General features: G+C 44.3%; 1 protein-coding gene across 1 annotated transcript in view; it reads left to right on the top strand.

Annotated features, from left to right (window-relative positions):
- Positions 1–1,872: 1,872 nt before the first annotated feature.
- Positions 1,873–13,932, top strand: part of KCNAB3 (potassium voltage-gated channel subfamily A regulatory beta subunit 3) — a 77,733-nt gene continuing 65,673 nt past the window's right edge. Inside the window, exon 1 of the mRNA XM_075206456.1 lies at positions 1,873–2,373. Coding sequence (XP_075062557.1) covers positions 2,156–2,373 — 218 coding nt within the window. The 5' untranslated portion in view covers positions 1,873–2,155. The remainder of the gene's footprint in view (positions 2,374–13,932) is intronic.

The raw sequence follows: 13,932 nt of genomic DNA, 5'->3' as shown, positions 1-13,932 counted from the left end.
AGAGGACGAGAAACGCGATGCTCTGCAGGGCTCTGGCAGGAAACAGGAGAGAAGATGCCCTGCATACCATCTGTCTGGCTGGATGTGAGCTGCTAATCGCTCTGATAATCTGGAGGCCAGGGGTAGGGAGTGAAGGAGGGGGGAGCAGTGACACTGACTTAGATGGACAAGTGGCTCAGGAGACTGTGGACTGCTACAGGTGTGATACAGGGGCAGGATTTAGATCTGGGACGGGCAGGTGATGAGGGCATATATAAAGGAGAGGTGCAGAGGGTGAGAGAACAGAATCAGCCACTGTTCTGTGTGAGAGAGGAGAGAAGCACAGAGCATATGAGCAGCGAGAGCCACGAGGGAGATCAGACCTAAGGAGAGGAGATCCCAGGCTCACCTCATTGTCCCCAAATCTCACACGTTGTCTTCCTACCTGTCGCTTTCTGTTTATAGTCTGTTCACTTTATGTTGTCATCATTCAACATTTATGTTTTACTCTACCTATCATCACTCACCTGCATAACCTTTTTCTCTAACTTTCATTAGAAGGAATCCCCACCTTTATCTCTCTTCTTCATTACCTACCTGTAGTATCAGCATTTTCTCTTTTTTCCATCCTCTATCTGCTCTTTCTCTATATCTACCTGTATACCTCTCCTTTTCTCTATCATCCCCATCTATCTGTAGACCTCACCTTCTTTCTAACATCCCCATCTACCTGTATACCTCACCTTTTCTCTATCATCCCCATCTACCTGAAACCTCACCTCTTCTCTATCATCCCATCTACCTGTATACCTCTCCTTTTCTCTATCATCCCCATCTATCTGTAGACCTCACCTTCTTTCTAACATCCCCATCTACCTGTATACCTCACCTTTTCTCTATCATCCCCATCTACCTGAAACCTCACCTTTTCTCTATCATCCCATCTACCTGTAGACCTCACCTTTTCTCTATCATCCCCATCTACCTGTATACCTCACCTTTTCTCTATCATCCCCATCTACCTGTATACCTGTCCTTTTCTCTACCATCCCCATCTACCTGTATACCTTCCCTTTTCTCTATCATCCCCATCTACCTGTATACCTCACCTTTTCTCTATCATCCCCATCTACCTGTATACCTCACCTTTTCTCTATCATCCCCATCTACCTGAAACCTCACCTTTTCTCTATCATCCCATCTACCTGTAGACCTCACCTTTTCTCTATCATCCCCATCTACCTGTATACCTCACCTTTTCTCTATCATCCCCATCTACCTGTATACCTGTCCTTTTCTCTACCATCCCCATCTACCTGTATACCTCCCCTTTTCTCTATCATCCCCATCTACCTGTATACCTCACCTTTTCTCTATCATCCCCATCTACCTGTATACCTCACCTTTTCTCTATCATCCCCATCTACCTGTATACCTCACCTTTTCTCTATCATCCCCATCTCCCAGTATACCTGTCACTTTCTCTATCATCCCCATCTACCTGTATACCTCACCTTTTCTCTATCATCCCCATCTATCTGTAGACCTCACCTTCTTTCTAACATCCCCATCTACCTGTATACCTCACCTTTTCTCTATCATCCCCATCTACCTGAAACCTCACCTTTTCTCTATCATCCCATCTACCTGTAGACCTCACCTTTTCTCTATCATCCCCATCTACCTGTATATCTCACCTTTTCTCTATCATCCCCATCTACCTGTATAGCTCACCTCTTCTCTATCATCCCCATCTACCTGTAGACCTCACCATCTCTCTATCATCCACATCTAACTGCATACCTCACCATTTCTCTATCATCCCCATCTACTAGTATACCTGTCCTTTTCTCTATCATCCCCACCTACCTGTAGACCTCACCCTTTCTCTATCTCCCCCATCTACCTGTATACGTCACTTTATATCCTACCCAATCTACCTTTATCACTCATCTTTTTTTATTACTACCATCCATTATATATCTGCACCCCCACATTTCCTCTTTCACTATCTCCTTGCACCCACGTTATCTGCTTCAATATTCTCTCTCAGCTTTCTCTTGTACAGTGCCCCCCCTCATGTTTGTCATTCTTTACCTCACGCAGCACAATCCAGATACCTTTAACGCTGCTCCCCCTATTTCTACCACTCCCTGCACTATTTGCCTCCTCCGCCATGTTCTCTCACCCTCCTCGGGGTAGTCTGGGACGTGTAGGGAGGTTCAGTGTGGATGAACTCTACGGCTTTAATGTCTCCAAGAAGATGAAACCAAGGGTGGAACTGAAGAGGAGAGAAGAAAATGGTTCTGTTGGGACTCACCTTTCGCACAATGCCCGGGACTTCCAAACGAAGGGTCACCAGAGCCCTGGAATACCCACCGGTATGAGATACAGGTGAGTAACTTCCATCACCATATGCATTGACGTATTACTTGGACAATGGGTAATTTGTGCTCTGCCCGTTTCGTAAAGAAATTTTGGTTGGAGATATCTATTTATACACCTTGTTACAGAATAACTTTATCCGCTATAAAGTCACCTTATTACAATATTACACAGAGCGAAGCCATCAACTAAGACTGGTCAGCCATAAAATATTTGTATCATATGGGTGATCATATTGTTTCTGATGGTTGCTGGAACTTTGTGGCCCCCAATAAGGTGATGTGTGACCCTGACAAAACCGAGGAGGACAATTGTAAAACCTTCTCACCGGGCATGAATTTGAGTGACCTGTATTAATTAAGCTGTAAGCTGTCTGGATGTGCCGTTACACCCAATGTAGTTGTTATATATGCTGTAAGGAGCTGTGTGCGTTATATGGTGCACAGTCTATATACGTATTTACATCTATATGTGTCAGGGTAACATCTGGAACCGTTTCCTATGAATGCAGTTATTTTCTGCAGGCTTCCATTTGTATATAAGGCAACCTTAAATCTACAGGCCTGTCACTTACCAACATAGGTGCAGTAACCATAGCAACAGCTCACAATAGATCCAAACAAAGCTGATTGGTTGTAAAAGTTACTAGAAGTACTGAGTAAGTACTGTCTTAGTACTGGATTGGGAATGGCTGTCTTATATGTGAATTATACCATAACATTACCCATGATGCCTTGTTCCAGTCCGTCCTTTCCTCTGAGGTGCCGTAACATCCCCTGCGGAACTTGATGTTCATTATTTTAAGTCTTCCAGTCAAGTAGACAAGGTGGAGGCAGCCATTATATGGGCAGCCTATCATTTTACTAGGAGCCTATCCATTACACTGTGCGAAGCCCCCCTCAACCTTTAACAATTAGCCCCAAGCACAGTTGTGATTTACCCTGTTGCAACCACGTGCCTTGATCCAGTTTATATTTTCCGAATGCCAACCTCCTGTACAATGTATACACCGTTCCTGTCTCCGGCACAGTGAGTGGTGCCAGCATCATTTACATGCAACTAGTTCCATCTCATAAGTCATTGGATGTTCCGTCTGCACACAGAAACAGCGGGCAGCGCCAATCTCTGGTATAAACACACAGGGAGGGGGCTATGCCAATGTCTCTGTACACGCGTTACAGCAAACGTCTGCTAATGATGAAACAATGTCATAAAGCCTTTAATTCCAGTAATTTTCCATGACAGGTTTTCCTAGCGTAGATATAAAGAGAGCGGGCAGTGCCAGCTTCCCTCATACACGCTGGCAGGGGCTCCCTACAGAGGGAGGGTATAAACATGCTTCGGGTTGTTATGTACGTCCATGTGACACACGGAGGGTGGGGGGGAGTGTGTGTTGTCCTAAAGATGTCAGGGACTGTTAGCATCAGGACGGTATTTGCCCCCAGTGGCTTTGTCATCCTCCCACAATCCTCCTCTGCAAGAGAGAAAACAACGGTTGCCTATTTTGAGCTTGTAAAACAGATGAGACGTGAAGCCACAGGTCTCTGTCAGTCCTGTCCTGACTTCTCTCCTCTCTTCTTAGTCCACTTAATGATTCTTCTCAGGGCCAGATCTCTACTCTGGGCTCGATCTGTTCATCTAATGTTCTTCTCATGATCAATCTCCCACTTCTGTGGTTAATGTAAGATTTCTCACCTCACCCTGTCCCGTCTCTTCTCCCCCCTTCTCTGTCATGAGCTGTCCCATGTCTATCTCCGGCTCTCACGTTCTCTTATGCTTTATCCCCAAATAAATCTTTATTGAATGAACTTATTGTTTTATTTTATAAATCCTCTTTTCTCTCCACCTCATCTGCATTATGTGTAAATTAAGATTCATAATATGAATGAATTTGTCTCAAAGCTGTAACTTTTATTATACTGTAATCCTCCTTGAGCTGTAACCTTAGTGTATGGGTGACCAGCCTGCAACTTCTGACTTCCTCTTCTCTTTAACATCAATTGTTCCTCCAGAAATAATTTTGTCTTCCTGCTTGCATCAAATTTAATTCCTCTCCATCCATATCTTCCTATCTCCCTGGTGCTGCTAGATCAGCTGTTTAATACCACACACATATGAAACACAGATGCTGTATGGCGTCAACGTCACAATATCTTCAGCCTCACTAATTCCTCGGTCTGTCTCCGCATTTCTCCCCCCATACATTGAGCATCATCTCCTCTCTTCTCCCTCATGCCGTCAACCTCACTGATCCTCCAGTCTGTACCTCCTGTCTACCCCGTACGTTTAGTTTCACTTATCCAACAGACTAACTCAGTGGTTCCCAAACTGTGTGCCTAGGCTCCCTGGGGTGCCTCGGCTATCTCCCATGGGTGCCTTGGCCAGGGCCAGTGGTAAGTAAGGCAGGGGACTGCTTGGTAATTATTTTGGCTTAGGGGTGCCTTGAAAAAATTATGGAGACCCAATGGGTGCCTTGAACTTAAAAAGTTTGGGATCCACTAGTCTAACTCCTTCTCCTGCAACCTCACCTATCACCTAGTTCATCTCCTTCTGTCTAAACCTCGTACTTATAACCTCACTCCTTCTGTTGATACCCAGGGCTGCCAAGAGGAATTCAGGGCCCGGGTACAACAAATTCATGGGGCCCCCCCTCATAGTCGAGTAAGCCCCCAAAAAACATTTTTCTCCTCTGTTCCGCTCTCCCACTTTTTTTCCTCCTCTGTTCCTCTTTCCCACTTTTTTTTCCTCCACTGTTCCTCTTTCCCACCTTTTTTTCTCCTCTGTTCCTCTCTCCTTTTTTTTCTCCTCTGTTCCTCTTTCCCACTTTTTTTTCCTCCTCTGTTCCTCTTTCCCACTTTTTTTTCCTCCACTGTTCCTCTTTCCCACCTTTTTTTCTCCTCTGTTCCTCTTTCCCACTTTTTTTTCCTCCTCTGTTCCTCTTTCCCACTTTTTTTTCCTACTCTGTTCCTCTTTCCCACTTTTTTTTCTCCTCTGTTCCTCTTTCCCACTTTTTTTTCCTCCTCTGTTCCGCTCTCCAACTTTTTTTCCCTCACTGTTCCTCTTTCCCACTTTTTTTTCCTACACTGTTCCTCTTTCCCACCTTTTTTCCTTCTCTGTTCCTCTCTCCTTTTTTTCCTCCACTGTTCCTATCTCCTTTTTTTCCTCCACTGTTCCTCTTTCCCACCTATTTTTCTCCTCTGTTCCTCTTTCCCACTTTTTTTTTTATTCCTCTGTGGCTCTCTGCTTTTTTTCCTCCTTTGTTTCTCTCTCCCCTTTCTTTATAGTACTGTCCCTCTCTGTTTTCTTCCCCTTGCCTCTCCGTTTCTTTACTTACCTTTTGTCAACTTCTTTCCTTTCTTTTCTTCTCTTCTGTCTCCTCTTCTGTCTTCTTTCTTCATGCTGGCTGCGGCGCTCCTCACTGACTGACAGGCGTGACTTGATGACGTCACGCCCGGCAGTCAGTGTGAATGGAGAAGAGGAGAGGAGGGACACGGCGTCGCGCGATCACGTTAGTATCGTTTTTTTTTGTTGTTTTTTTTTCTTCCAGCTCCCCCCACCAACGAATACCCCCCACTCCCCCCCCCCCCCCACGGGAAAAAAATAAAATAATAAAAAAAAAAATCGCAAAAAAGAAAATTTTTAAAAAAATAAATAAAATAAAATTCAATTAGCGGAGAGGGCCCAGCCCTGGCATGGCCAGGCCCGGGTAAAATGTACCCGCTCCCCCCCCTTCTCGGCGCCCCTGTTGATACCTATACATTCATCCTAACTACTTATCTAGACCATCCCTTCTTTTTATCTTCTTATCTTAAACTCACTTATCCCTTAAAGTGCTCATACATGCTGTAATTTTCATGGCCAAACCTATGTATCTCTAGTCTACCTCTTCTGGGGCCTGATTCATTAAGGATCTTAACTTAAGAAACTTCTTATTTCAGTCTCCTGGTCAAAACCATGTTACAATGCAAGGGGTGCAAATTAGTATTCTGTTTTGCACATAAGTTAAATACTGACTGTTTTTTCATCTAGCACACAAATATCAACATTAAATTTCAGTGTAAAAATAAGCTATCAAGTCTTTGTGTGCTACATGAAAAAACAGTCAGTATTTAACTTATGTGCAAAACAGAAAGCTCATTTGCACCCCTTGTATTGTAACATGGTTTTGTCCAGGAGACTGAAATAAGTTAAGATCCTTAATGAATCAGGCCCCTGGTTCTCCTCATACCTTAACCTCACTTATCACTTAGTCCTTGTCCTCCTCCTCTTTATCTTCAAAGTCATTCCTGCCACATCTCCTTCTCTTGTACCTTTAACATCACTAATATCAGTGGGTTTCGTTCACTTTAGTTCCCTCATTGTCCACTTCTCTCCTCCATCGCTATCTGCCTCTCCTTTTCTCACCCTCTCCTTCACTCCTTCCTGCCTGGCACAGTCCTGTCCTCAGCTGTGCCCCCTCAGGCTCACAGACACAGAAGGGGCATGCATGTCGCACGCCGTGTGTTTATGAGATATCTCAGGCGAGAGTAATCCGCCATCTCTCCAGCGCTCAGTTGACACAGCTCCGCTTCTAATGCCGTCTACCCCACTCTCCCTCTCTCTCTTACCCTACAGTCTCTTCTCTCCATCTTCATATCTCAAATTCTTCTGTTATTATTCATTCCCCCTCATTTCTCTGTTCACTCCTTGTGCTGCTGCTTCCTCGAAAACTCGTTACCAATTTAGTCTCTTCCTTCCCTTATCTTACCTTTCTATATCTTTGTACTATCATCTTCCATTTCTCTCCTCTGTGTCTTATGTTCAAATCTATTGTCAGTTTATCCAGACTTTTTCATACTCTACTTTTCAGCCTCTTGTCTGTCATATCAATACCAAACCCAATAAAGCTTGTCACCCTCCCTTGAGTCCTCGCATCCGCATACCCTGTCTTTCATGTACACATATAAAGCTTCCTACAATGACATCTTTGGGAGCCCCCTTCGTAGGGGAGGAGGATGGAAACGGAGAGTTTTGGGGCCTGGATTGGGGGAGCCCATCTCACCGCCCCATCGGTGGTCCACTCATCGACAGGTAGATCGCGGGATAGAGGGCTTTCTGCGCACACATGGAGTTTCAGTGACAGAGAAGAGCATGAAATACAGGTAACGGGGTGACTTCCAGAGACTGAACCTCAAACATAGAGAGAGATATGTTTATTGTTTCAAACATTCATAGACCAGAACTTCTTGTATGATGGTAAAATTTAGAAGTGAAATGTCGGCAGAGATTGCTGAGACTTATAGTTACATTCCGTCTGGCTAACTACAGGTTTTCAATGTTTTGTAAGACGTTTCTATAAAAGTGAGTGCACACAGCAAACCCTGGCAACCACTAGCTCTCTAGAACAGGCTTTGGTAACCTGTGGCTGGCAGAGAATGCCTGGGTTTTCTAGTTACACAACAGTCGGAGAGCCTACTTAGTTCTGCTTCTTATCACTTTAATCATTTATAAAAGATGTCTACAGAGAAAGTGAAAATTAAATTTGGTGTTTCCTGGCATCCAACTCAGTGAGACAAGACTGAGTTAGGCTGATCGTGGGGTACGGCAGCTAACATTGTAAAAATAGCAATATATTTTTTTTTCCAGCGAGGAATCATCATCATCATCATCATTTATTTATATAGCGCCAACATATTCCGTAGCGCTTTACAATTGGGGACACACATAGTAAACTAATAAACAAACAGGGTAAAACAGACAAAGAGGTGAGAAGGCCCTGCTCGCAAGCTTACAATCTATGGCACAGTGGGAGTTGACATATGAGGTTAAGTCTACATTTTGCATTTCGGCCCAGCCAGACTGCAAAGGTAAAAGTGACTCATAAGCTAAATGATCCTGTCACACAACAATGTTGGTCAGGGGGTAGTTGTCTTGTGTGAAATTGTGTAACGGGTGGTAATAGGGTAATGTAGTGAGGTTAAGAGGGTGGTTGAGGAATATTATAAGCTTGTCTGAAGAGGTGGGTTTTCAGAGAATGCTTAAAAGTTTGTAGACCAGAGGAGAGTCTTATTGTGCGAGGGAGAGAATTCCATAGAGTGGTTGCAGCCCGAAAAAAGTCCTGTAACCGGAAATGGGAGGATGTAATGAGGGTGGATGATAGACGCAGATGTAGTGGAGAACGGACTTGTCGAGTTGGGAGATATTTTGAGACGAGAGGAGATGTATGTTGGTGCAGCTTTGTTGATGTCCTTGTTGGTTAGTAAAAGTATTTTATATTGGATTCTGTAGAAAACAGGCAACCAGTGTAGAGACATACAGAGTGATTCAGCATGCCTGTACCATAAAACAATGCCACCTACAACAATCTAAGGAGCTGTAATCCCGCTGTGGCTGCCTCTACTGATGGGCAGAGAGGGGAGCTGTGTGTTATAATATAGGATTTTGTATTTACAATGGGAGTGGTCTACAGGTAGAGATGGCCGATCAGCCTTTTAACATCGGAAGGGCCCCTATAATTTTGAAATGAAAAAAATGGGACCTGAAATTTGCTCAGGCAATAAAAAGCCCCCCCAATACTTCTTTTTAGATCCCAAATAAGGTGAAAGAGTTATAGGAAAATGTTCCACAAAGGATTTGAAACTGCGGAAAAATATTCTGGGTTAAAGATTTTACATGGGGGGAAAAAGAGGACTGTTTTGGGAAAAGCGGAACACATAGGAACACTGAACACTTCTGCAGAGCTGTAACAAGAGCTGTTATCAATGAAGCTCAAGAATACAGAACTTGCTAAAAAAAAAAGTTAAATTAAAAAAATACTCAGTGCATCTAACCAGGGGGGACCTTGTACGACCTCCTCTGCTTCTGATTGGGCTTCCCCCCCATTGGTGGCATCCCCGGTGATGTCATAATGCTCAGTGTTCTCTCTGGTTCTATAGAGCATCAAACGTTCTATTTTACAGAACTTTTTCTACCAGGCAAAAGCAATCAAACCTGTGACACCCATAAACAAGTAGAAGAGGCAAAAATAATAATATACTAACACTAATTTTGTGTACAACACAGTGCTGCTAATGGATCTATCCGTTAACTGATTCAAGTCAGCAGCTTGGAATGTGAGATGGGTTTTCACATCAAAGCTGGCATTGGGCAGTAAGCAACATCTGAATTAGTGCCCCATTATACACAGTTATTTAAGGAACAGACAAAACAGGTGACTCTTTGTATTTTAAGTACACCAGTTAAGCCATTGTCCAGTGTGAGTTTATAATTGAAGGACTAAACCATTGTGATATAGATAAGTTGTAATAAATGCTGACACTATCGGGGAGTGAGTTGGAACAAGTGATAATGTTATTACATTACCAAAGTGTGCTGACCTAGGCGAGGGGGTTCATTTTAACCCCTTCAAACCTGGAGTTGGTTTTTACCTCAATGACCACACCCAGTTTGCTCTGCATCAGTTTTTCTACCAATAAAAATGCATCACAAAAATTAGCTGTTATTAGAAGACAGTGCTGCTTTTATTCATTTGTGCATATTAACATGTTTACAAAATTCCCCTGACATGAATTAGGGGAAGTTTGGGGGTGATCCATGGATAAATGTTTTTTTCCTTTTTAAAATGCACACAAAATAAATAAGTTCAAGAAGCAGAGAGCCACAGCCTGGAAAAACATCTGTATACAATCTGAATTTGCACACACAAAAATAAAACAGTTCTTCATCATTAAATTGGTGTAACAAATGTAAAATCGCTTCGCTTATTAAGATGTAGACGGTCCCTGGATAGGAAGGCATTTACAACTTTTGTTTTATACATTCATTTTTGTCCACTGGAATCTTGAGTGGCCTGAGGTGTGGTCTATCCCATATGGAACACACATACCTTCCAACATTTATAATCACAAAATCGGGATTAAGTAAGCCACACCCCCATTCCAACAAGACCCCGCCCACAAAGGGGAAATGATATTACAACTCCGCCCACTTTTTATGGCCTGTGAATCTGGGTGTCCCGCCAATATCAGGAGAGTTGGGAGATTTGTTATGTGGTACAAGTAGGGTCTCTTACTCTTATAAATGTAAATGATGTTTTTATTTCCGCATGGCTTCTCACGCTCTGTCTATAAAGAAGAAGAGGTGGGAGAGCAGCCGCCACTGCAGGCCAGGACATCCTTGTAACCTGTCCTGTCCCTAGCACCTGGTGCACATTGCACAGCAGGGATCATTAAGCAGCATGGGTGGTGGCACAGTGGCTAGCATTGTTTTCTCACCTTTCTGGACCCTTTGTGTTAAATCCGACCAGGGAGTTATCTGAGAGTTGTTTGTATGTTTTGTACGTAGGTTCATACCTTCCGACTTACCTCCGGGACATAGGTACACCTTACTTGCCAACTTTTCCTCGTTGGTTACAGGGAGATCCTGGGGGAGGTGTGGTTTAACGACTCGCATCATTTTGGCCCCGATCCCTAAACGATTGTCACAATTTTGGCCAATTACAGCAGGGGGGGGGGTCTAAGATGACGCTATGTTTGTGTCAACAAGCCCCGGCTCCATCACTTATCTATTGCGGGGAGGAGAACCGGGAGGTTGCCCTGCTCTCCTGGGAGGTCGCCCAGAAATGCAGGAGTCTCCTGGACATTCCGGGAGAGTAGGCAACTATGCGTTAAAGAAAAGCAGCTAATGAATCTATAGAGACTGAAGTGTCTTTTACATTTCTGTCTCCATTACTGTTGTCATGTTGTTTTACCTGTCAGTCTTTGATTAAATCTTGGTCTCCATGAAAATGGCCACCTCCATAGGCATCAATACCTGGACATAGGACACAATTACTGAACTGTGTCATCATGCCACAGAGGGCGAAGCCAACCAAGTCTTGTACTGGCTCAGCATCAGGGAGAATGCCAGACTCTTCAGGGAGTGAGGGAGATCACCCCTATTTCAGGGAGTCTCCCTGACATTCAGGGAGAGTTGGCAAGTATGAGGTACACACATACGAAGGGGCTGTGATCACGCTATACCGGTGCATGATCATCATGTTGGGGCGTGACATGTCCCTCTCTGACCCCTCCCCTAAAACTCTCCTGCATTGCCCGTCTGTCAATGGTACACGCAGTATTTCAGGCACAACTGCCGGCGGCACAGCTGTCCTGGAATCAGGACCAAAGTCCTGATCCGCGGGACAGTCCCCCCAAGTTAGCAGTAAACAGGCAGGTTGGGAGGTACTCACAAATGGTCCTGATGTTCCAGTGGTGAATGTTTGGGTCTTTACTTATAGATCACAAAGATAGATCTAGATCTATGCAGGGCAGCGGTGAACAGAAGATACCTCCCAACGTTTCTACCGGAGGAACAGATATGTCCCCAAGCGAGACAGAGCCCTAAAATCAGCACTGTCCTGCCAAAATCGGGACAGTCGGGCGGTATGTAGATCTACACATGAGTACTAAGGAACTAGACCAGAATTTGAATAGAAACAGGAATGGGAGGGTTCAAGATCAAAAGAGGGACAGATTGGATGGGAGATCTGTGTTTTTTTATGTGCATGAGGTAAGTGCTAGGTAATTATATTCAGGACTGGTGCGGCTTTCATGGGATTAGGACCTGAGAGATCGCCCTATCATCGTCATTGTTTATAAGGCACCTTAAAACTCATAGTACTGGGCAGTCACTATAACAAATCATACATAGATACAAACAGATCTAATACCTACGAGGTGCAGATGTGAAACAGAAGGTAGAGGGAGCAATACTGACAATACCACTGCTACAGCTGTATAGATAAATGAGTCTATACCAGTGGTTCCCAAACTTTTGCAGTTGGCGGCACCCTTAGAGTCTCCGTAATTTTTTCAAGGCACCCCTCCAAAATAATTACTGAGCAGTCCTGTTTTAGAAGTAGTTGGGTCAAAAAAACATAATAAGTATTTAGGTCAGGACAGAAATACTTATTTATTTGTATGCAAAAATTTCCCTTCTGCATCCAGTCACTCTGCCCCTCTCACGCTGCCTCCTCTCAAGCTGCTCCCTCTGCCCTCTCTCACGCTGCCCCTTTACGCTGCTCCCTCTGCCCTCTCTCACGCTGCCCCCTCTGCCCTCTCTCACTCTGCCCGCTCTCACGCTGCCCCCTCTGCCCTCACTCACGCTACCTCCTCTCACGCTGCTCCCTCTGCCCTCTCACGCTGCCCCCTCTGCCCTCTCTCACTCTGCCCCCTCTCACGCTGCCCCCTCTGCCCTCACTCACGCTACCTCCTCTCACGCTGCTCCCTCTGCCCTCTCTCACGCTGCCCCCTCTCAAGCTGCCCCCTCTGCCCTCTCTCACGCTGCCTCCTCTCACGCTGCCCCTTCTCACTCTGCCCCCTCTGATTGTCGATATTCAGTGACAAGCTGCGTGAGAGAGGAGGATGCTGGGTCCCGGGCGCCGCACGGATTGGTAAGTTTTTCTTTTTTTTTTTCTCTGGCTTGCCTGCGGCACCCCTGTGACAGCGCCGCGGCACCCGGCGCACACTTTGGAAACCGCTGGTCTATACATATAAATACATAGATGACAGTGATCCGAGGCTTGGCTCTGGGGCTGACCCTCGCGCGACCCAGCTTTCACCTTGTAGGCTCCCCACCCTCATTGCTATTAATGGTAGAATATCCAGGCAGTTTACACATTTACTGGATCATTGGATGCTGCGTATATAAAGGACGACTGTGCCATCTAGTGGTTATTTTAAGGAACTGTTATGAGTTGCTATATTAAGCTGTTCTTCAATATATTTTCCAACTTAATTAAATTAATCCATCCCAATAATTAAAACAGCAGAAACTGCACAGTCGCCACTAACTGTGAGTGTTACATTTCAATTACACAATGCGCCACACTACAAATGGCTCTAAATTAATATGTGATACCAGTTATCTAATTTTGTTCACCATTTGTAGATATAATAAAGAGGATACGAGGCAAAACATCTTGTTTTATTTTATGCAATCTTTATTTAATCTTTTAACTATTTACAAATTCTAAGATAATAAAACACAGGTAAAAAAAGAACACACATACAAAAAGTACATGACAACAAATAGGTATAAAAAGCCTACCACATGGAATAACGGAAACTGCATATGGGAAGGGCTTATAAGGATATATATAAGAACACCGGGAGCAGCCATTTTGTCCATCATGCTCCAGTGATTTCACTGGTTCCTTGTGAATTGATAAGGTACTTTCTCATATATACTCATATATACACAAAATGGCTACCTCCGCTATTGGTAGACGTAGCTACACTTTACATGTCACTTCAGCAATTAAACGCACTCTCACACAGCTTGGCCTCCTATATTTATTCTTTACTTTTCTGCTTTTGCCTTTGTTTCCTTCAGTCATGTTAAACTGTAGACCCCGCTGTCATATTTTATGCTGCATGAATGGAGGTGTCAAAAGGGTGGCGAGACCGAGATACATTCCAAGGGGTAAGAAAGAGACTGGAGTGTTAGGGAGTATAATGTTAGCTCCAATGGGGCAGGAACTGATGTGAATGATTCCATATTCCATACCTCCCAACCTTGACTCTTCTTCAGTCAGGGTATGGGGTGTGA

This window comes from Mixophyes fleayi, chromosome 4 (assembly GCF_038048845.1).
Source record: "Mixophyes fleayi isolate aMixFle1 chromosome 4, aMixFle1.hap1, whole genome shotgun sequence".
Lineage (NCBI taxonomy): Eukaryota > Metazoa > Chordata > Amphibia > Anura > Limnodynastidae > Mixophyes > Mixophyes fleayi.
The sequence above is the reverse complement of the archived record's forward strand: the minus strand, read 5'-3'. Positions and strand labels throughout refer to the sequence as shown.